The following is a 25,448-nucleotide window of genomic DNA, read 5'->3' as shown; positions in this document are numbered from 1 at the left end:
AAAAAATATCCGAAGACAAATTATATTCTAAATTTTGACTTTTACACCGACTTCCGGTAAACTTCATTCCTTCCTTGGCAGCGAAAGGTAAACCTATCTTGTTACTACTATTTCCTTGCTAGAGAATTATGACGCAAATGTCATTCATGCTTTGTTAAATAAAACAATTAATCAGACCACAATGTTTTAAAATAAGTAATCTTTACCTTTCAAAGATTAGCCGATCAAGTTTTATGAACATGTAAATTTCTGTTATTTTAACCTGGTAACACTATAACAGTAAATAATTAAGTGAGTAAAGTTTGATTGAGGCAGGAATGGACTCTACCCTCCAGCGTCAAAGGTTATTTTTGGCTACTGTTAGCTTCAAATTGATGTCAGAATATCCTAAATATCGAGATTCCTTAGACATTTCAAACTACATCTACATTGTACAACGATCCATCAGCACATTGATGACTTTACGTCGGCGAATTGTAAACAGACATGCACTTAATAAAATATAATAACTAATGAGTGCAATAATTCAAAAATAGTGTTGTGCAAAAACAAAACAAAAATTAACACATTTACATATTTACAAGCAGGTTGGATATCTAAATATACTGACTCTGGATCAGTATTTTAAACTGATCCAGGGAGTTAACACTGATGACGTTTTGTGGAAGTGAGTTTTAAAGTACAACTGGGAATGGAAAAAACTGTACTTCAAGTAATCTGTTCTTGTGCTAAATGTTTGGTATTGTAATGAATTAGTGAATGTGGTGTTATTGACTGGCTGTGGTAAAAGGTAAAGGTTTGGGTCTACTGCAATGAGATGGTGTGAGATTTTGTACAGCATAGTTACTCGATTGATGTTTCTGCGAGTTTCAAATGACTTCCATTGAAGATGGTCAATAATGGAAGTTACATTACTGGTGTTGGGGTACCTGTTGGTGACGTAGCATGCTGCCCTTCTTTGTACTTTTTCAATGTTGTTTTTTTGTTTTTGGGTGTGAGGTGACCAAACTGAAGAGCAGTATTCTAAATTCGAACATACCATGGATTTGGTAAAATCTCATTTGGCAAACAAAAAAAAAATTACTCTGTTTACAGTTCCCCGACCAACCCTAATTTGAGCGACCGACCCTAAGCCATTTTATTTCCGTCGTAAAGTGAAAAATTAATAGAACTTTTGTCAAAAGCAAAGTAAGGATTGCCAATAAATTTAATCAATTGCCTGGTACATCCCAATGTTCACAATCATGAATATGACAGCTGTTTTAAGGAAACTCGCAACTCGTGTAATGAAATAAAAACTTTGCCGTCATTTTTTTCCAACCAATACTTACAATAACAAAGGGAAATAATTCAATCATTAAAAATACAGGTTAACTCAGCCCATGGACAACTCGGACCGCGGCAAGACGGACTGCACAACTCAAAATCATGGCGTAAAAAATAGAATGATAAAAAATAATAAAATGGAAATACCGACCTACATGTACCTACCCTATTTATTTTGATGATGTAACCTTAAACAGACATATATTTTTTTTTGGTCTTACCTTATTTTTGTCATGTTTGTGGAAAAAAGTTGACTGGATTTCTTGAAATCAGTCAATTTTTTATTGTTTAAAAAAAATTGTACATTTTACCATCATGTATTAAAATTTACCATTAATATCATTCCAACATTAATTGAGGATTGTCAATTTTCTGTTTGATGGTCTGTGGTTTTCTTCAGGCACTCCAGCTTTCTCCACCTATACACCACAAAAGAGTTCGAAAGTGGCGCTTAAAAGTGGTGTTAAAACACCAACAATCAATCAATTAATCTTAATTGCCACAGAATTGGAGACATGGGGATTACTATCTTGTAGCAGCATCAGCATGAAGGTAAAATACCTGGATGCTTCATACCTTAAGCTTGTATGCAAATCCTTTATGTTACATAAAGAAGTTGTTGATCTGTAATGGCATTAAAATACCACCAATCAATCAATTAATCTTAATTGCCACAGAATTGGAAACATGGGGATTACTATCTTGTAGCAGCATCAGCATGAAGGTAAAATACCTGGATGCTTCATACCTTGTACCGTATTTATTCTATTTAAAGCCCCCCTTCTAATTAACGCCCCCTTCCGAAAATCGTGCGTTCAGAACTTTTGACTTCTAATAAACGCCCCCATTTTGTAGTTAAAAAAATAAAATTGAAACTAACCCATTACAATATATATTGCAAAGACATCGACCCGGTCACTCAGAAACATGAAACGAAAAATCAATAATGCCCATGTTTTAATCCACTCTGATAATCCAACACAGTGTGTACAAGTTCCAAAAATAGATCTGTCAGTTACACAGTACGCTGTTGAAATTATGTTCCATTGATGTGCACGCTTGTTCATTCGAAAATTTTAACAAATTATTTGATGATTTCACATTACCGATAAACGCTATTTATAGATTATGGAGACAATAAGAAACATGTGTATGTTACTATAGTCTGTTTCAACAAAATTCAGGTAAAGGTCAATGAAGTAAGGTACGAAATTCGTTTCTCTAATTTACGCCCCCCTTTCGGAAATTGTCTTCGCCCCCGGGGCGTTTATTAGAATAAATACGGTATGCAAATCCTTAATGTTACACGAAGAAGTTGGTGATGGTATTTACAGATGATCTGTTACTTTTATCAGACAATAAAGAAGGTCTGCAACATTTTCTTGACAAACTTTACTCCTACTGTATGACATGGAAATTACAAATTAACTTCAATAAAACCAAAGTTATGATTTTTAGCAAAGGCAAACAAGTTTATTCAATTTTTTTTTTTTATCAAAATAGTTAACAAATTGAAATTGTAGGAAGATACAAATATTTACATTGATCATGTTGATTTAGGCATTGTATTATAATAATAATAATAATAATAAATTCTTTATTTAAAGAGGGTAAACACAGTTAGTTACAATTACTAATCTTCCCTGAGGCCCTCATATACATGTACATGTATGCAATACAAGTAAAAAGAAAATGATAATAATAAGAGAAAAAAGCAAACATACAACATATAAACACAATTGTTTAGACATAATAGTTCTATGTACATGTACCATGATTAAAAGATATAAAACAGTTACAGATTGCATGTAGTAAATAGACATAGTATATATACAAATCATTAAAATCATACAAGAGTAATAGTTGCAATCATTTCAGACTGAATATTGGGACTGTCTCAAGTATTGTTTTATAATTTGTTTAAAAGAATAAGTGTTTTGCGCTTTACACATTTCATAAGGTAGTCCGTTCCATAAAACTGATTCAGAATAAGCAAAAGATTTTTTAAACAGTTCAGTTTTTGGCTTTGGAACTATCAAATTACCTTGAGTAACACCCCTAAAAGCATAAGGATTATTTACAGATATAAGTTGAAACTTTTGAATTAGGTACTGTGGTGCTTCTTTCCGCATACATTTAAATAGCAATAAATATTTGTGGTATTTGATTCTGTTTTCTACTGTCATTCATCCAAGTTCTTTAAATAAGGGGGCTGATGAGGATATTGGGTCTGCATCAAGAATTAATCTTGCTGCTCTTTTTTGAAGTTTTAATATTCTTACTATCCCTTCATTTTTACATTCTCCCCAAATAATTCAGCAGTAATCGATGAGAGGCAGAATATACCCATTATAATATGCTTTCCTGGCATTATCTAAAAATTTCTTTAATTTAGAAAGAAGTTATATTCTTGATGAAATGCTAGCACAAATTTGATCAATTTGGTTTTTCCAGCTAAGTGTGCTGTCAATTTTAACACCTAATAATTTCTCACATGATGAATTTTGTAGTGTTTCTGAATTTATTACTAAATTTGGTTGAAAAGATTGGGTTGATAACTTCTGACTTGTTCCAGTAACCAAACATTTAGTTTTTTTGGTATTGATGAACATATTCATTTTGCACCATTCTTCAACTTTGCATAAATCTTCTTGAACATCATCATGTAAATTTTCTATACTTTTTCCGGATTTATGAAGAGTAGTATCATCAGCATACAAGTCTGTTTTACAATTTTTAATGCACAGGGGAAGGTCATTTATAAATAAGACAAATAATAGAGGACCTAGTATAGATCCTTGGGGGATAACTTATAAATTATAACATAATTTTAAATAATTTTGACATTCTACCAATTGATAAATTACAACACAAGATGTTGAAAGCTACATGTACATACCCTTGTGGTCAAAAGACAGTCATCAAATATCATGAATATCATTATTATCATATGAATATTGCAAGTAGACTTGAATGTTAGGGAATCCATTGTTTGACTTTCTTATTATGTTTAATGTATAATTATTATATGAGACTAGTGAAAATTAAAAGAGAGGAAATATAATCTTATAATATCATGAATATAGTGCATTTACTGCAGATCAAGAATTATCTCAAGAAAACTCAAAATGCTTGTTTTCTACCCTTAATATTATATTTAAAGTACTTTAACTTGATACAAAAAAATGACAGATAATAGTTTTTATAAAAAAAAAGTCTAATACATGTAAGTTATTAAAATATTCAATCTGACTCGCAACTTCAAAAAATTAAATCTGGAGCTGTGAATGTTCAGTAATCTAATGTCTTTCAGTAAATTGAGTAATATTTTTGTTCCTAATTTTGTTCCCTTCTAAAATTACACATTGACAACTACTTATACCTATCAGAGCTCATTGTTAATGTAAAATATAGAATGGGGTAGATATAATGAATCCAAAATTCCAAGAGAAAAACGTTTTTACAAATTTTGCACTGGATGAGTGGAGTAGTGACAGAAAGATATAAGGCAATCTTTTTCCAATCTTATGGTTTAAAATGTTTAAGATTCACACAATAGTTATTTTTCCTTTTCTAAATAAAAAACAATTCTAAGAATTATCATGATTATGGCTACAATTGTATTATTATAATATATATTACATGTAAAACTTCAAAATGATGCTTTATATATTAACAAATGATTTGTAATGTAGAACACTTAGATGTACTATTAGTTATCTGAATAAAGAATCTGAATCTGGTAGATCCCTCTGTTATTCAGAACATCCTCGAGAGCTGCAAGCTTATAGTTGGATCAGTGTTTCTCCATATATAAACAGGAATACACATGTATTCTTTTTGGAATAATTGTGCAAGGGCTGTATAGCCAGTCAAGGTCGTTAAAACTTCCATTTGTTTGTTCTTTTTGGTTACAATTTATTTGGGATTCTTCTTTTTATAAATCAGACAATTATTTGGATTTATATAACTAAACCATAAAGTGCCAGGTTTAATGCTGGATCGGCCACTGGTTCTTATCTTTGATATACCATATATAATGCAATATACATGATATACATGATATAGGTCAACTATATTTGGTCTTTGGAATGAATATAAGTTGTACATGTCTGACTGGCCCAAAGGACTAAGTGAACTTTTCTCTTCATTTGGTGTCTGTCGTCTGTCAGAGTCCATTGTTGATTCTTACAAAATCATTTCTTCTGAAACTACTTGGCCGAATAGAACCAATCCTAATCCAAATCATCATTGTCATGATTGTGGTGTCTAGATTGAAAAATATAAGTATCTGATGACCCATCTGTCAACCGACATGGCTAAAAAAAAGAACATAGGGCCCAATAAAATAATACATGTGTTTCCACTAATGTGCTGGGGGAAAAAAGGGTAGGTAGGCAATATCATTTTATTTTACAAATATTTTTTAACTGGTTACTACTGGGGGAAAAATACCATAGACATAAAAAAAAAAAGAAAAAGACATACATGTATTATTTTATGTGAATGGATTATTGTAAGGTGAACATGGAACTTGGTCAGGCAGTGTTCTTGACCTTGACCTGATTTACATTAATCATTTGTTAATCATTGATATTAAATGAAATATTTGTAGTAAAACCTTTATCAAAAAGACTTTCAATATAAATCAATCATGTTCAGTAAAGCAGGCGAGACATTTCAGGATATGCACTCTTGTTAATTATATAATAATTTTCCACAAAATATCAGTACTCCTAATGCTGAATGAAGCTTGGGTAAACAAGGCCATGAAGGTAGGATATGGGGAAAGACAAATGAAATCGTGTTTCCCAAGAAAGAATGGATAAATCAAAAGTTACAATATTTGTAAGTGCTGAACATTTGTCATCCTAGTATCAATATTAATGTAAACTAAAACTATAAGTTATTTTGTGTACTGATTCCAATTTTTATCAGAGAAAACAGATTTATTTCTTACTTCCCAGTTAATGTTTTTTATTCATTCTGTCATGTCTGCTAGTAAACAATTGTAAGAATAAATTATTTTGATGTCTATTACTCATCCAATTATTTATGTGAAGATATTCCAAAATTCAGTTATCTTTTAAATCAATGTATATAAATAACTTAAATCAGCTTAACAATCACTAAAGATATAATTGTATTTTATTTTCTTGCAAACCAGGACTTCAAAGAATTGAACCTGCACTTTTTTCCTTTCACTTCTGAATCAAAATTGACAAACATGATCATGATGATAGTCACCTTAATTAACCTTTAACTATGTAGTAATAAAGGAGCAAAAGTCTCAAGAGTTCCTTAGAGCCCACTATAAATGAAATAATTTTTCAAACAACAAACAGATGTTATTAAAGATTTAGAAAAGTTAAGGAATAAAGAGTAGACAACTCATGAAAGTATCTGTAACAACACACACAAGTTATTTTCTGTAATAACCCTATAGAGTTATATCTCTGACTGTAATAATTATGCATATTAATATAAATTTATAAGAAAAATGCATGACAATCCATCAGTATAATTGAGAATGGAAACAGAAAATTTGTCCAAAGGCCATCAATGGGTCTTCATCACAGCGATAAAATCCTGCACTCTGGGTGTCTTTTTCATGTCTATCCATATATATTATTTTATTTGTGTATACATTTATCATGTTTAAAGACATGTTTATATATACATGATATAGGAACAACCACTTTTCATCTCATCAACTATCAAATCATCTTTTCATTACACTCTATATTGTATTTTAGAGTGTATTGTAAAATTAAACTTAACAGTAAAGTTATCTTTACACTGATGTAATATACTATCTATAATGGTATGATCTACTGTTCAGTGGTATATCCCAGACCGATCCACATGTACAGTTAACTACTCTATACTGTACATGTAAGTTGTATAAAGATCTTGATTTAGGATAAAGATCTATCTTGTATATGTTGTAGCCTTTGAAGGTAGGATGTGGTTACATTTTAAAAATGTTTATTTTATTTTAACATACACATGTAAGACAAACTTGTTATAATATAAAAATTGAAAAATAACTATCAATCTTCTTGACAAACACATGTTTTAAAATTGTGCTTTGTTTTATAGAATAAAAGAAATCATTTACATGTACCAATAACTGCATCACTTTCCTTGAACATGTTGAATTAATTATTATACATTAAAGGTAACATATGTTTTGAATTAGCAGATTAAATAAAAAAAAACATGTATTTTTTACTTTAATGTAAATTTGAAATACAATTTTTAAATTTTTGTGACACTTCATGTATTCATAAGAAGAACTCCATCTAATATTGAAATGTCAAGATATTAAGCCTTGACAAAATTTGGAGGTTACAGTGACCTCAATAAATGCAATGTCTATAAGCTAAAGCAAGTTATAAATCTTTATAGTGTTCATAATGAAAGTAAATCTAAGTTAGAACTTTGGACGCACTAAATTTATAAAATATTATTTTCTTGTCTGAATGATTTTGCAAAATTTTTAGCATGTCTTAGAAACCTATGGTAACAAACCAATGATATTCTTGTATAACATAAGTTTGTTAAGTTACAATTACTGACTTTTTTTACATAGATTTTTTCCAAGGTGTGAAACCTGTGTATTTAATTCTTACCTTCTAAATCATATACTGTGAATTCATTTATCATGTTTATATTCATTTGTATTAATTTTCATTGGTTACAGAAACGTTGTAATTTTGGGAATATAAATTTCGTGGTTTTGTCAAATTCTGTATGCCTATTTAGTTTGTAGAACTGTTAGATTTGTTGTTCACTTTTACTCACAAAAAAAAAGGATTACTATCCCACAAATAATAGTTAAACCACAGTATCTGTTGAAACAAATTGTCAAAGAAATAGAATATTTTTTTCAGGTTATGTGCAAGTACTATAAAAGATATAGAGGTTCAATCATTACACCATCAAAATGGCTGCTGCCAACAATGAAACAGACAAGGTCATGAGGCTCCATAAGGCAACTGCCTATAACTGGGAAGCTGAACGTAATAAATACAAAGACATTCAAGATGATGGAACTATGTCTTTTTTCTGGTAAGTTGCTTAAGTCATACTTTTAGAATTCTACTGATTCTACTGGTCCGAGGATTGTGCTTAGTTTTAGATTGCTCTGACATCAGTCAGCCTTTTGTTGGGACTTCCTGGGTCCTATAAAATACTGTCAAGATATAAAAAAGAAGATGTGGTATGATTGCCAATGAGACAACTATCCACAAAAGACCAAAATGACACAGACATTAACAACTATAGGTCACTGTACGGCCTTGTAACAAGCTTGGACTAGATTGTGCAGTGCTTGTAAAATATTGACTAAAAGTGCTTTACCTAGGGTATTGCTTTTCATCCATTTAACAAAATTGGCAAAGACATTGACAAACATATACATGTATACAAGCAACATGAGGAAGTACAAACAAATCAGAAATAGTTGGTTTATTTGAAAAAAGGAAAATAATAAGCCTGTTACATCGAATACTCTAAATTAAAATACTCAAAGAACAGATATCAGATAAGAACAATCATATATCAGATAAATAAATTAGCCCTATCAATAAAATTGCTTTATTGAATGATAAAAATTATAAAAGTACATTTTTTCTCTCATAATCTGAATGTTAAATCAGCATATTTAAAATGAATGACTATGATAAGGTATTATGACTACCTGTCATTGCCTGTCTAAAGTTTACCTTGACCATATGTTATATTCACAGTAGACCATTACAGAATTGGGCTATTGCAGACCTTGGAAATTTTCCATCAAAGCTTATTTAAAAGTGCATACATGTATATGTTTATGAACATTTGTATGTTGAATGTTCATTCACATACCAACTTTTATTTAGAAGTAGAATAAGAGTATATTTATTATTTTCATCACATGATAGTGAATTTCTCATTAACAATACTTTGAGAACTTATTCTTGTTTTTATCCAATTCCGTTAGTTGTCACAAATATGAAGTTGAGCCAGTAGAACCTTGTGCAAAGGAACCAAATATTGCAAGGAATAATAATCCTTCAACTATCTGACTATGGCATTGTATGGAGTTGAAATATTACAAAACTATCAAATAATTAAGAATTGAATTTCATCTGCCTTTCTGAGTAATTTGTGGAAATGATAAGCATCATAATAGGCAAAATTTTATTTAATTTCTATACTGTAATATTATTTTTAGAAATTGGTAATATTTACAAATGTCAAATGAAGAACTTATTCATTTATTAAATTGGAATATTTATTGATCATCAATATTTTTAAATGTCAAATTTTGATTTCATATTGTTTTTCATTATCATTAATTTGAAATAAGATCCACATTAAATCTCAACGGTTATTGACATTTATGACATGAAGCATTGACCTTTTGGACAACTTTTGTAATAACCAAATGACCTAACTAAAATTATTTTTCTCTTAGTTCACTTGACTTAAATTACTTTTATTGGAACTTTTTTAATTACACAAACCATCACCCCAATAAAGAAATAAGAGGATGCGGTAAAATTGCCAATTTGACATGAATATCTATCAAAGACCAAATGAAGCAAAATTTAGCAAATATGTAAAAAGGCACTGATATGACAAATGTAAAACATTTCAAATGAGAAAACTAACAGCCTGATTAGTATACAAAACAAACACATCAATCTATGAAGAGGATCTATTGCATTTTACATAGATGTAAGAAGGTGTGGTATTAGTGCCAATGCCACAAATCTCCATCCAAGTCACAATTTGTAATGCCTATATTTCTTGTTACAAATTCGACTTACATACATGCCAAGGTGGTGCCAATGCGACTTACATATGTATGTCATGCTTGAGTGATGTTTATAGTAATGTTGAAAGTTTATACTGTAGATATTTAAGTTTTAGGATCTTCTAGTTGTGCACCACTTGCATCTATATGAAATTAGATCATTCAAACCAATTGTATATGCTTGACAGTGGCTTTGTTTTAAGTTTACATCTAAGTTCTTAACTTTGGAATTATAATTAAGATCATGTAAACTAACATGAAGTCAAATACCAAAGGCCAGGTGATGGTGTTTGAATTGAAATAGATTTAAAATAGAGAGATGTGGTATGATTGCCATTTGCCATTGAGACAACTATTCACCAAAGTTCAAATGAATTTGATGTTAGCAAGTAGCAACTATAGGTAACTGGACATGTAAAGCCTTCAACAAAATGGAAAAAAAATCCCTACCTTATAGTCTGCTTTAAAACCCTGACATCAAAAATAAGAAAAAGTTCAATTGAGAAAACCTACTGTCTAATTTATAAAACAAAACAAATATGACAGACATGAACCAACGACAGCCACTGAACTACAGGCTCTTTGCATTTGTTATGGTGGCCCATATATAATATAGGGGGGCTGCTTTATGTTTTCTGGTCTGTTTGACCATTCGATCAATGAGCCACTCTTTCTATCTGTTCTTTTTGGTTTAAGGTAGGGCATGGTTTCCTATATTTTAGATTCTATGAAATGTAGGATAATTGAAATTTGCACTCAGGTGTACTTTTATGGAACAAGACAACAGTATAAAAAATATAGACTGAATTGATCTATATATCAAGCTATTCTGATGGTGTTTCAAGCTCAACATCAAAAGTTGACACCGTACCACTGGTGATATAAGTTTAAAATTTTTAATCCCTTTACATTTAAATATACTCTAGGGAGTATGTCAGCATTTCTGAATTTATGGGGTTCTAAGGGGAAAGGGAAGGCCCTGTAGTTAATACCTTATGCTACAATATTATATAATTCAGTATTCCAGGCAAGCCTATACTATACTGGTATTGGTACTGTCCAGTATTGTTCTGGTATTCATATATGTAACATGATATAATTTTGTATTCTAGGCAAGCCCATACTATACTGGTATTGGTACTGTCCAGTATTGTTCTGGTATTCATATATGTCACATGATATAATTTTGTATTCCAGGCAAGCCCATACTATACTGGTATTGGTACTGTCCAGTATTGTTCTGGTATTCATATATGTAACATGATATAATTTAGTATTCCAGGCAAGCCCATACTATACTGGTATTGGTACTGTCCAGTACTGTCCAGTATTGTTCTGGTATTCATATATGTAACACGATATAATTTTGTATTCCAGGCAAGCCCATACTATACTGGTATTGGTACTGTCCAGTATTGCTCTGATATATGTTACAATATTTGAAGAGACTGTAGATGATTCAGATTACAACATGAAAAGGTATGTCTGTACTGTAATTTTAAATTCTTTCACAAAATAAAAAAAGTCACATGGATACAAGATTTGTTACAGATTTGGCAGATTTTTATAACTTTTTTTTTATTATTTAGAACTGTACATACATATGTACTTAACTGGTAGGTTGCTATCAATATCCCACGTAATACCCATAACAGATTTGATACTGTTCTAGTAACTTGAATGTTTTATGTAGTAATTTTTACTGATGTGTCTATTCATTGTTCATTGACTTTGTAAAATGCATTATTTTTTCATGTTTTATTCATTACATTACTATTTTAAAAGCAAGAAGTAAATCTTCGAATATATATTATTTAAGGGCCTCGGTGGCCGAATGGTCTATGTAGTTACTACTGTTATCACTAGCCAGTCAACACTGAGGTGGTGAGTTCGAAATCTGCTGGTGCGGTGCCCTCGACTCCAATCTTAATTGTCAGTTTTCCTATCAAAGGTCGGTGGTTTTCTCCGGGCACTCTGGCTTCCGCCACCAACAAAAACTGGCTGCCACAAAATAGCCTAAATGCGGTGCTTAAAAGAGGCTTTTAAACATAAAAAATTAATCAAATCAAATATTTATTACAGGGGCATTATAGCAATGTTGGTGACATTTTTAGCAGTAGGTGTAACCCAGACTCCAGATGGTCCATTGAAAAGACCACATCCTGGTAAGTTGACTATAGTTCATGGGCTTATATTGTCAAAATCAAGTCAGTTCCTTTACAATACAAGTTCCAAATAGAGAAAATATTATAAAATATCCTAAATATCTATGATACACTATATTTTATTATCAGCTGTTCAGCTCTTAATATTATTCCGTATCATGTCTTTGTGACGTCAAATACGTTGACCCGGCCTTAATAACTTGGACCCGGACATATCAGCGACGTCATAATGTTTGAACCGACGTTACTAACTTTGACCCGAACTTATCAAGTCATCGTTTGTGTGCTGGTGAAACAAAGAAAACACTTCTGAAACACGCAAATATAGCCAGATAAATCGATTATCAGATTATCTGCATATTGATATTGTAAAATATCAGCTGCTTGACATTATATGAAGGCTTTTTGATCTCGTTCGCTACGCTCACTCGACAAAAAGCTTCATATTATGTCTCGCAGCTGATATTTTACGATATCAACATGCAGATAACCTGATAATCGGTACATATTATGTTATTTCATTGATATGTTGACTGTGTACATTTACTTCAGAAGTAGATAAAAAAATTAAGGTCTGTATTTCCCCCATTTAAAATTTTTCTATTTATCATGTTTACAATTTTTTTTATCTCCGAATTGTTCTTGTGGGATAACAATTCACTATAAACATGATTAATGTAGATATTTTATTGCATCTCATCATGTTGCAACTTCTTCAAGTATTCTTTTTCTTTGTTTAAGCACATGGCAGGTGTGTTTGACTTCCAATCTTAGGATTGTCAGTTTATCTGCCAAAGGTCTGTAGTTCGTTCTGATCAATATATCAGATTTTGTGATTATCTATATAGATATAGGAAGATGTGGTGTGAGTGCCAATGAGACAACTCTCCATCCAAATAACAATTTATAAAAGTAAACCATTATAGGTCAATGTACGTAGTATATATTTAGAACTGACTTTCAAATAAATTTCTTTGTTTCATTATTTTCAGCATTTTGGAGATTGATACTCTGTTTAAGTATAGCGTATGAACTGGCTTTGGTCTGGCTTTTATTCCAGGTAAGATTTTTCATTGTCATACTGAAGGTGCCTATAAAACTTGTTACTAAAAGAGAGGCAAATAATTACCAAGTTCGTTGTAAATTGATTTGTTATCAAGTAAACAACAGATTCTAACACATTTCTTTCTAAAGGTAATCTAATGCTATTCAGGATGAAATAATGACTAACTAATGCTGCATCTAAAATACTTTTTTTTATTTTCCAGTCTAATGAAGTGATACATTTTGTATGATATGATCTGCATTCAATAGCAATCGACCTTATGCAAATGAATATCAATGAATCTGTATATAGTACATGTATTGACTTTTCGATTTGGGTATTTAAAGAATTGCTATGGAAAAGCTATTACTGTTTCAAAATTGAGTTCTGATAAAAACCCTGCAAAAATCAAAATTCATCTTTTATTTTGTATTTGAATGTTTCAAAATCAATCAATGTCTTATTCATGTACATGTATCATGCACTTGCATAAGAATCCATTTCTATCGGACACAGCTCACATTATGTTTTGCTGTAATTCCTGTAGATTTCCTACCTATTATAATTTGCATTATTTAACTTGTACTATTATTTTTGTCCAAGTATGTTCTCCAGTTTTTTATTGTAAGTGATGCTGTTTTTGTTTACAGACTGTACATGATGCCAGACATATCCTAACACACTTTGATACCAAGCTTGGCAAGGCTCTGGAACAGAAGTCTTATGGTGGAAGCTGTTTGTTGTTTGATCCAAATAATACAGACCCATTCCATAATATCTGGGTAAATGGTTTAATATTTATTAGCTATTATCTTAAAGTTCTCTTCATATTTTTTGTGATAAAAATGCCATTACAAACATTTTTATGCCCCACCTACGATAGTAGAGGGACATTATGTTTTCTGGTCTGTGCGTCCGTTCGTCCGTCGTACCATTCGTCCGTCCTTTCGTTCGTCCGTCTGTCCCGCTTCAGGTTAAAGTTTTTGGTCAAGGTAGTTTTTGATGAAGTTGAAGTCCAATCGACTTCAAACTTAGTATACATGTTCCCTATGATATGATTTTTTAATTTTAATGCCAAATTAGAGGGTTTACCCCAATTTCACGGTCCACTGAACATAGAAAATGATAGTGCGAGTGGGGCATTCGTGTAATGGGGACACATTCTTGTTTAAATTCAAAAAGGGAGCATCACAACACATGCATCATTTTGTATCGTTGAATTTGAAATGGAGATATGATTTCTAATCTGAATTACTTAGTTTGTGTAAAAAAAAACTAAGTCAATTTAATAAGGGAAGAGTGTTTTAACAACCATTATTTCTATTTTATTGAATAAAAAAGAATATGGCTTTAAGAACCAGCAGTGTTATCTCATGATAAAACCAGACTAAAATAAACTCAGAGAAACCAGTGGCGGATCCAGAGGGGGTGTTCAAGGGGTTGGAACCCCCCCTTTTTTTTGGCTGATCAATGCATTTGAATGGGGACATATATTTGGAACCCCCCCCCCTTTATCCTGGGTTGGGAACCCCCCCCTTTTTAAAATGGCTGGATCCGCCCCTGGAAACTGTATGTTATTGAGACAATATTCTCAATAGATATTATACAAATATAGCCTTTTTATGAGGTCGATACAAGGATATATTGACCTGAAAGAAGTATATTGACTGAGGACGAAGTCCGAGGTCGATATACTTCTTTGGGTCAATATATCCTGTATTGACCTCATACAAAGGCTATATTTGTTATATTATTAATTTCTGACCATATTTGTATAAAAATCGTCATTTAGGTGTGTTGGAATTTTATAGATATTACATTGTCTCCTTGACAATAACAACATATTAGTTGTTATTTCATTTACTTTTTTTTTTTTGGGACATCTTATGTATTTGAAGATTTTTTTCGTCAAACAATCGATCACAGATATCATGTGTTCCAAACGTTAAACAATATCCTGAAATTCATTACATGACGTCACAAAGTATATTGGTTTTTAGATATTCTAAAAATAACCGTGCAATATGCTTTTTGCAGGTCAATATGCTTTTTGCTATCCGCCGTTTTCTGGCTCTACCTTCGAAAATATAGTTTAACATGTGACTATGCCTAAACGAATCAAATTTGTTAAAATATACGAATTAATAATATTAGCTATACTTTGTGACGTCATGTAATGAATTTCAGGATATTGTTTAACGTTTGGAACACATGATATCCAAAAAAAAAAAAGTAAATGAAATAACAACTAATATGTTGTTATTGTCAAGGAGACAATGTAATATCTATAAAATTTTTACGATTTTTATACAAATATGGTCAGAAATTAATAATATAACAAATATAGCCTTTGTATGAGGTCAATACAGGATATATTGACCCAAAGAAGTATATCGACCTCGGACTTCGTCCTCAGTCAATATACTTCTTTCAGGTCAATATATCCTTGTATCGACCTCATAAAAAGGCTATATTTGTATAGTAGCCATTCATCTGAGGGAGGGAAATTCTTCTATTGTTGTTTTTCCTCTTGTTAGTTTTTGGAAGGTCTTTTACAATGAATACTGTAAAATCAGAAATTATTGCAAAAAATGCGACAGGGTTATAAACGCAATGATTAAATCTCGCATTTTGAAATTTTTTATATGAATCAAACAGGATTTTTCTGAATATCACAAAATAAAATCGCATTTTTGTCAAAAATGAAAAAATCGCAATAATAAATACATGCAATAATTTCTGTATTTACAGTAGTTAAACACTTCATGTTAAACAGCTAAATATAGATAATATGTTTTCTGACTTTTTATGGTATTCCTGAGTAAAAGCTTTGTTTGTGAGTAAGTCAAGAGTAATTTCTTTTCTTTGTGAGACAATTTTTGTGTACCTTTAATACGAACAATATTTCAATGACTGTATTTTTTTCCAGGACAAAATGGATGGATTTGTTACTACTCATTTCTTTGGATGGTGGTTAAAGGTAAATTAAATTTATTTTGAAAATGATTGACAGAGATAGATTTTAACAATTTATAAGATTATCAGTTTTGAATATGTTTAAGGTGGTACCTAACACTACAGGGAGATAACTTTGTAAAATCAGCTAAACGCTTTAATTACGTTGTGTTGTAAAAGGAATATTAAGCTTCTCTATGATCAAAATTGGTGTTTGTCAAACTGCTATATAACCAGTGTAATATTTCTGACAAAACGGTTGGTTCAAATTTTTGAAATTTTTATATTTTTGTTAAAGGGTCAAAGTAAATTTTATAAAAATTAAACAAGCCAAATTTATTTTACGTGAAAGTGTTGGGTACCACCTTAATTCATAAATAGGATTAATTAATCTTTTCTGATGCATAAATCTTCCTCTTGTTCAATGATCTAAATGAATATATATTATGATATTGGTATAAGTTTGCTATAAATCTTAAAAAAAAATCATCTGAAATATGGAACTTAGATATATTAAGAATGATAATCATGGGTCTGTCAATTTAATTTAATATGTATTGTTTTGTACATGTCAAGGATAATGAAAGATTTCAAACCAAAACATGCCACTTGATACTGATAAAATTTGAGAAAATATAGTATTCAAATGTAAAACATAATTATACATAGATAAAAGATTCTTTATGATTGCTAATGAGACAGCAATCCACCAAATCTAAAGATGTAAAGAATTACAGTTCACTGCTCAACCTTCAGCGTTGAACAAAAAGCCATACTGTAGAGTAACTATGCCTGGACCGAGCATTACAAAATTTGTTGACATTAATACCATACATATTTGATTGTTTGAATGGTATAGTTATGTTATAAAAAGGAACAGCTAATCAGATTGAACATGAAAAAATCAAAGAGAAGAGACTTGTTATGACTCATCACAAGCCATGGCAATACTTTAAAATTTTTGTATCAATTTTGATTTCTATATATATAAATGTGTTTATGGTATTTTATTTGTAGACTTTGATACTGAGAGATTGGTGGTTATGTATGGTATTAAGTATCATGTTTGAATTATTAGAGTACACCTTAGAACATCAATTACCAAACTTCAGTGAATGTTGGTGGGATCATGTAAGTTATTTATAAACTTTGATACTGAAAGATAATGTATGCAGTCAAAGAAACGAAGAAAAAAAAATTCTATTTTCCATCTTCCTAATACAGCTTTTATCAATCTTTTTGACAGTGACACTGACTTTTAAAATGAAATCATTTAAATACAAGTGAACCAAGCTTGGTAAATCTTCTCTCTGTAGATTCGATAAAGTGGATAGCTAGGGTATGCAGGTCATTAGGATAAAAAAATGAAATGTAGAAGATCTTGTAACAACAACACTTTAATGAATGCTCCAGTTATTTAGTGAGATAAACATGTTTAAAAGGGAATATATACAAAACACCATAAAAAATGAAATTGAACCATGTAAATTTAATGTGTCCTTATTGCTTTTCCTTATTAACCTTTATCAGGAATGCTCAAACCAATAATAGGATAGCCAAGGATTTATATAAGAACGGAAACAGTTGAAGAGCTGAATGATAAGTCTTTCTTAATGTAACAATATGTTCTTGTAAAACCTGTATTGTTTTAAATCAATAATTTTGTGATTTTAGTGGATTATGGATGCTTTAGTCTGTAATGGTTTGGGTATATACCTTGGCTTGAAATCCTTAAAGTATCTATCCATGAAACATTATCATTGGAGAGGCATGTGGAATATACCAACTTACAGGTATGTCAATATAAAAAGTAATGTGAATTCATCTTTATTCGCTGGATATAAATTTCATGGTTACATGTTAACCTTGAAATTAAATGTTTAACAAATGACAAATTTTCTATAGACTTGTATGCTGACTTCAGCAAAACCATGAAAATAAATATTCATGTAAGTTTTTCTTAATCCATGAAGTTTGGTATCCACGAAAATAGTGCAGTGAGTTTGTACTGAAATATTTATGAAAGTGAAATTAACTTTAACCATGCTAACCCTATTTTTGAGTTGGGTTAGTTTTCATCATTCATTTCTAAACAATTTTCCAGAATTCAAAACTACGTAAATGCACACAATAATTTCTGAATTTACAGTATATATATGCACAGCAAAAAAAACCCACACAAAATACAAAGAATCAGTGCTTTTATTTCAGTTCTTTATCTCAAAGTCATATCTGCTTATTTAAAAAAATACTATTACATATATGAAGGTGATTCAATAGACAACTTTCGAGTTGGATGCATTTCCGTCAAAAACTATGGTTTTAGTGAACGTCATTTGTGCGTTTAGGGGCGTTGTCACTTCCGTTTTAATGTTGAGCGAGTGGTTGGAAAACTATAATTCTATATTGTACGAATTATTCAGCAAATTAAATTCTCAAAATTGACAATCAGCACTACTGTCATTAGGGAATTGTCATTAAGTACCTACAAAACAACCATTATTTCTAGTTTATCCTGTACAATGACGATCACTAAGATGCTTGATGAACGTAAATAATGCAGGGATACAGGCGATCCCCTCTATCTGGTAAATGACGTCATAAAGGCGCGCATAATTGACTAGTTTTTGCCGGTGACGGATGAACTCGAAAGTGGTCTATTGAATCAGTAATTCACTACTCAGCTGTATCTAAGATAAAAAAACAGTCTTTTGTTGCCATGTATCTAGAATATATATTTCTTTTTTTAGAGGAAAAATGAAGCGATTAGCTTTACAGTTTACACCATATAGTTGGACAGATTTTGATTGGAGGCCACTGTCTAGTTTAAAAAGATGGCTAGCCATGTTAGCTGTTATTGCCATAGTAAGTTGGAAGTAATACTGAAATTCTAAAAATTTCTTGAATAAAGAATTGTATTTTGATTGATTAAAGCAATTTAGGCTATTTTGTTAATGATTATTATATACATTTTATTTTCAGTGTTTGTATACCCTAAGATGTGTATTCTGCGTAAAAGTTATTTGTATCACAATTAATATAAAAAAGATTATAACCTTGGATTAAAAGCACTAAAGAAAATGCTATTTGCAGGAAAATAAAACTACTGAGAAGATTTCACTTAAACTCAATTCATATGAATAAGACCTTACATAAACCTTACATAAACAGACACTACCAGAAAATTTAATCAACAAATCCGGAATAAAAGATGGGGGGAAAAAATTTCCCTGTTTTTTCCCCCTGTTGTCAGTAGCTTAAGTCTTCAGCAATCGTTTAAGAAACCATCACTATAACCAATGTTTGTCAGATGAGGTTCGAAAGTCATTCTGTAACTTAATTAAACATTTAATGTCTCTTAAAAAGTGTACATTTACTTTTTCATTCTCAAAAGCGGAAATATCAATTTTTTGCAAAAGTATAAACAGTTATATTATTTATTGAAGTTAGATATTTAAAATACTAATGTATGGTATTTATTTGCCAGTTTTTATTAGCGGAATTGAACACATTCTACCTCAAGTTTGTATTATGGATTCCTCCTCCCCATTGGATTAATCTACTCCGGCTAGCCTTCTTTTTATTTATGGGTGCTGCTGCTATGAGAGAAGGATTTCAGTATTTAGATGACCCGTAAGTAGCTTTTCGGCTTTTCGAGGAAATACAATGTCCCTGGGGGGGGGGGGGACATATTATTTTCTGGAACAGTCCTATTTTCATATAGTGTGGATTCATTATAATTCATTACATACCAATTTTTGTGGGTTTCGTGTGTTCAGTTGATGTTCAACAAATTCACGAAAATACATGTTTTCTTCAATCCAGGAAAATTGATACCCACGAAAATAAATGTAGATAAAAAAAAATATATTCAAAGATTTGGGTAAATACAATGTTGTTACAAACCAAGACATTAGATGTTATCTAAAGATAAAACAAAATTACAACACAGATAACAAAAAACTAAGTATAGATACAATCAGTCATTAATTAGATGCTTTGGCAGGGTTTTTCTGGTTGTTAAATGACCATGGAAAAGGTGATCACTATCAGGACATATTTTTCATCTCATCCTGAAATACCTACAGTGCCACTATTCTGTAAATGCTGAGGTTGTGAGTTCTAAGCATGTGATAAGTGTGTCCCATACAATCTTAATTGGCTTAAAACACTTCAATTGCTTAGGAAAAATGCAGAACTATTATTTGAAAAAAGGTGTGGAAATATTCACATAAATTTTGATTTAGAATTAATGGTTAATTGTTGTTTGCTTAAAGTTCAAAGGCAAACATTTCATGCATATTCAGGACAAGATTTTAGAAGCAAAATTCTAAAATATTTATGAACAAAAAAGTGACTACCATATAAATATGAATGCCTATGCATATTCTTTTACAGAATTCAGACCAACTCAGATATGTAAATACTAGTAAAGTTATTTCCCTTTGACCAATTGAATCTTTGATTATTACCTTTGACCTTTTTTAGCTCACCTGGCCCGAAGGGCCAAGTGAGCTTTTCTCATCACTTGGCGTCCGGCGTCCGGCGTCGTCCGTCGTCGTCCGTCGTCGTCCTGCGTCCGTCGTCGTTAACTTTTACAAAAATCTTCTCCTCTGAAACTGCTGGGCCAAATTTAACCAAACATGGCCAAAATCATTATTAGGGTATCTAGTTTAAAAATTGTGTCCGGTGACACGGCCAACCAACCAAGATGGCCGCCATGGCTAAAAATAGAACATAGGGGTAAAATGCAGTTTTTGGCTTATAACTCAAAAACCAAAGCATTTAGAGCAAATCTGACATGGGGTAAAATTGTTTATCAGGTCAAGATCTATCTGCCCTGAAATTTTCAGATGAATCGAACAACCCGTTTATAGGTTGCTGCCCCTGAATTGGTAATTTTGAGAAAATTTTGCTGTTTTTGGTTATTATCTTGAATATTATTATAGATATAGATAAACTGTAAACAGCAAAAATGTTCAGCAAAGTAAGATCTACAAATAAGTCAACATGACCAAAATGGTCTGTTGACCCCTTTAGAAGTTATTGCCCTTTATAGTCAATTTTTAACCATTTTTCGTAGATCTTAATTATCTTTTACAAAAATCTTCTCCTCTGAAACTACTGGGCCAAATTAAACCACACTTTGCCACAATCATCATTCGGGTATCTAGTTTAAAAATTGTGTCCGGTGATCCGGCCAACCAACCAAGATGGCCGCCATGGCTAAAAATAGAACATAGGGGTAAAATGCAGTTTTTGGCTTATCACTCAAAAACCGAAGCATATAGAGCAAATCTGACATGTAGTAAAATTGTGTATCAGGTCAAGATCTATCTGCCCTGAAATTTTGAGATGTATCGGACAACTCGTTGATAGGTTGCTGCCCCTGAATTGATAATTTTAAGGAAAATTTGCTGTTTTTGGTTATTATCTTGAATATTATTATAGATAGAGATAAACTGTAAACAGCAAAAATGTTCAGTTAAGTAAGATCTACAAATAAGTCAACATGACCAAAATGGTCTGTTGACCCCTTTAGGAGTTATTGCCCTTTATAGTCAATTTTTAACCATTTTTCGTAGATCTTAGTTATCTTTTACAAAAATCTTCTCCTCTGAAACTACTGGACCAGATTTAACCAAACATGGCCAAAATCATTATTAGGGTATCTAGTTTAAAAATTGTGTCCGGTGACCCGGCCAACCAACCAAGATGGCCGCCATGGCTAAAAATAGAACATAGGGGTAAAATGCAGTTTTGGCTTATCACTCAAAAACCAAAGCATTTAGAGCAAATCTGACATGTGGTAAAATTGTTTATCAGGTCAAGATCTATCTGCAACAACAAAAGAAAGAGAGTTTTTAACGACCTCAGCTGGCTATACAACCGTTGCACAATCAACTGAATTTTGCAGAAATCATTTATAGGATAGATTGCCCATATATGATAATTTTTTATTACCTTTTTGTTTTTTTTGGCAAAGGCAGGGGGGGGGGGGTTGCGCAACAACAAAACTACTTCACAACTTTCTCATTACTTTGCATTTCTTGTTAGATAAATTTTACAAAAATTCTCCCCTGAACAACTGTCGGATTTAAACAAACTTGGTTTAAATCACCACTAGGATATCCAGGGACCACTGTGTATGATGACCCTGCCTGCCCACATGGCTGAAATAAAACATAGGTTTCAAATGCACTCTTTAGTATTATATCTCTGAAACTAAACAACAGTACAACAGTTGCATTTATCATGCAACAATTGTAAATAAAAATATCAGGTGAGCGACACAGGGTCCTTGGACCCTCTAGTTGTACACTGTGAACATGAATTACATCTGTTAGTGAGAAAGGCAATTTTCTAACAAATTTTGATGAATTTTTTATGTGTTTATTTTAGTTTTAGTTAAGAAGTTCCTATAGAAAATGATTTTTAAAGAATATCTTAATATTATTGTCAATCACAAAAAAAATCTGTATAGTTATGATTATTATTATTATTCCATTTTATTATGATTTCACTAACTACTACTGAAGAAAATTATTTAGGTAATTCAAAACTTTTTTTGTATCATTTTAGAACCTGTAAGAAGTTTGGGCGACAAGCTTGGATGATAATTGCCATCATTATAACAGAATTCCTGATTGTGGTCAAGTTTGACTGGAAGACAATCAGTAAGCCTTTACCACCACACATAGCATATTTCTGGATTTTAGGTCTCTTATTACTTATTGGATGGACAATATTCAAATTTTATATATATAGAGATGTCAAAAGTGATTTACCTGAAAAGTCTGAAACATCTAATGGAAATCCTGTGCCAATTCAGAAATCTCAAAATAACGGAAATCGGGAGTTACGATCGAGATCCAAAGTTACAAAATCAAATTAGGATATAAAAAATTTGTGGCTATAAGTAGTAATGTTATGTCTTTTTGGTGTACTATAAGGGTTGACTTTGGTCCCCATACTGTTTTCATTAATGATATTTTGTGAATTGCTGTTTGTACTTATTTAAGAGTATAAATAATGATTTTTCAAGAAAGAATAGAAAGTAATTTTGCTTGTTATGATTACCTCAACAACCATTCCAAATGCAATGTGGAAAATTAGTTATGTAGGTGTAATTTAAGTAAAATTCTAAAAAAAAAATTAGATCTTAGACCTATGTATACATTTAAGGGACCAAAGACAACTCTGATGTCTCCATATATATTTGTCATATTTGTTATTAAAAAAATATTTTTATAAACGTTGCTCAATAGTGCCTAAAAATGTAAAAATGTTTACTGATATATATATTTTATTCATTTTGCTAAAAAGAATATTTTTGCTGAGATATACAATTTATATTTCCCATGCCTATGCTAGCATTAACAGTCGCATGCCATGTTTGAGAGATTTTATAAACTGGATGCTTTTTATATTTTTTTATGGAATTTTGTACATTTTGCATAAGGCTGTTTTAAATGTTGGGCATAGGCTTCATATTATGATAGAGGGTCATTAAAATTAGCATTACACAGTGAATTTGTTAATGTAGATTGCCTAGTTTGTATTAGTATGAATGCTTTGTTTATACCTAAATATTGAAAGTTGTGCAAACTTTTAATCCATAGTCTGATGTAGGATAGCAGACAGATGCATAAAGTATTTGGTTTTCTTTTCAGTTCACTTCTTTGTGTTTAAAATATTAGGCTTTTTAAATAAACCTTGGGTTAATATAGAGAAAATGCTTCTGATATTTTAAGAAAATATTTGGACATTAAACTAGGGCATTACGTTTTTTCGGTCTGTGCCACCATTCGTTCATTTGTTTGTTTGTTCATTAGTTCGTTTGTTTGTTGGTTTGTCTGTCTGTCCTTCTTCAGGTTAAAGTTTTTAGTTAAGGTGGTTTTTATACGCCCGTCAAAATTTTGACGGGACGTATTATGGTATACAGTTGTCCGGTGTCCGTCCGTCCGTCTGTCTGTCCGTCTGTCTGTCCGTCCGTCCGTCTGTCCGGCGTAAACATGTCGCACCGTAACTTGAGAACGACTTATCCAAATTTCATGAAACTTAATATAGTTGTTTCTTATGATGGTCAAATGATCTGTATACTTTTTGGTGAAAATAAGATTTAAACTTTTTGAGTTACGGCACTTTGTAACTAAAACAGGGGTGTGTTTTTTTTCACATGTCACACCGTATCTCAAAAACGTTTCTTGATTATTGCTTAAAACTTTACACACTTCTTAGTTACATTAATATTAATATCTGTATACTTTTTGGTGATGATTCAAAATTTCATTTTTGAGTTTTTGAGTATTTTATAAAAAAGGGGGAGGGTTTTTTTACATGTCGCGCCGTATCTCAAAAACGATTTATGATTATTGCTTTAAACTTTACACACTTCTTTGTTATATTAATCTAAAGATCTGTATACTTTTTGGTGATGACTCAAAATTTTATTTTTGAGTTATTGAGTATTTTGTAAAAAAGGGGAGGTTTTTTTTTTACATGTCACGCCGTATCTCAAAAACAATTTATGATTATTGCTTGAAACTGTACACACTTCTTTGTTATACTAATTTAAAGATCTGTATACTTTTTGGTTTGATTCAAAATTTTATTTTAGTGATATTTGTAAAAAAAAAAAACAGGGTGGGGGGGGGGGGGGGGGTTTCACATGTCCCGCCGTGTCTCAAAAACAATAAATGGTTATTGCTTAAAACTTCCTCAGAAACTATTTATGATTATTGCATAAAACTTCCACACAAGACGTCGGGCGTATCATGCGCTCATGGCGCAGCTGTTTATTTTATGTAGTTGAAGTCCTATGAACTTGAAACTTTGTACACATGTTCCCTATGATATGTCCTTTTTAATTTTAATGCCAATTAGAGTTTATAGTAGACCCAAATTTATTCAATGGTTTTTGCTATTTAGTTGTTATTACAATTGATATATTAAAGAAGACCATTGTTGTAAGGGGTGTATTTTAGCTGATTTCACAATTGAATATTAAATTACAAACTATCCTCTCCAGTAAATTTGGTCTTCAAGATTGATGTGAACCAGGGTAAAACAATTAAAAATATTATAATGAAACTGCATAAAACAGTTGGACCCAGAAATAATAAAATTGTATCCTAAAAATAAATTTCTA

At 31.3% G+C, this 25,448-nt stretch overlaps 1 protein-coding gene across 3 annotated transcripts; it reads left to right on the top strand.

The window, feature by feature from the left end:
* The first annotated feature begins 32 nt into the window (after positions 1 to 32).
* On the top strand, positions 33 to 24,196 carry LOC143083076 (phosphatidylserine synthase 2-like). Of its 3 annotated transcripts, none has more exons than XM_076259266.1 (12): positions 33 to 87; positions 8,223 to 8,400; positions 11,510 to 11,611; positions 12,215 to 12,297; positions 13,290 to 13,357; positions 13,993 to 14,124; positions 16,272 to 16,322; positions 17,315 to 17,428; positions 17,972 to 18,090; positions 19,048 to 19,162; positions 19,785 to 19,930; positions 22,880 to 24,196. In XM_076259266.1, the coding sequence occupies exons 2-12, from the start codon at positions 8,276 to 8,278 to the stop codon at positions 23,190 to 23,192; spliced, it is 1,368 nt and encodes a 455-aa protein (XP_076115381.1). In that variant the 5' UTR covers positions 33 to 87; positions 8,223 to 8,275; the 3' UTR covers positions 23,193 to 24,196. The 3 variants fall into 3 exon arrangements, with proteins under 3 accessions (XP_076115381.1, XP_076115382.1, XP_076115383.1); XM_076259267.1 differs by lacking the exon at positions 33 to 87 and adding an exon at positions 7,144 to 7,286; XM_076259268.1 differs by lacking the exon at positions 33 to 87 and adding an exon at positions 7,409 to 7,507.
* Positions 24,197 to 25,448: the final 1,252 nt, after the last annotated feature.

This window comes from Mytilus galloprovincialis, chromosome 7, assembly GCF_965363235.1.
Source record: "Mytilus galloprovincialis chromosome 7, xbMytGall1.hap1.1, whole genome shotgun sequence".
Classification (NCBI taxonomy): domain Eukaryota; kingdom Metazoa; phylum Mollusca; class Bivalvia; order Mytilida; family Mytilidae; genus Mytilus; species Mytilus galloprovincialis.
The sequence above is the reverse complement of the archived record's forward strand: the minus strand, read 5'-3'. Positions and strand labels throughout refer to the sequence as shown.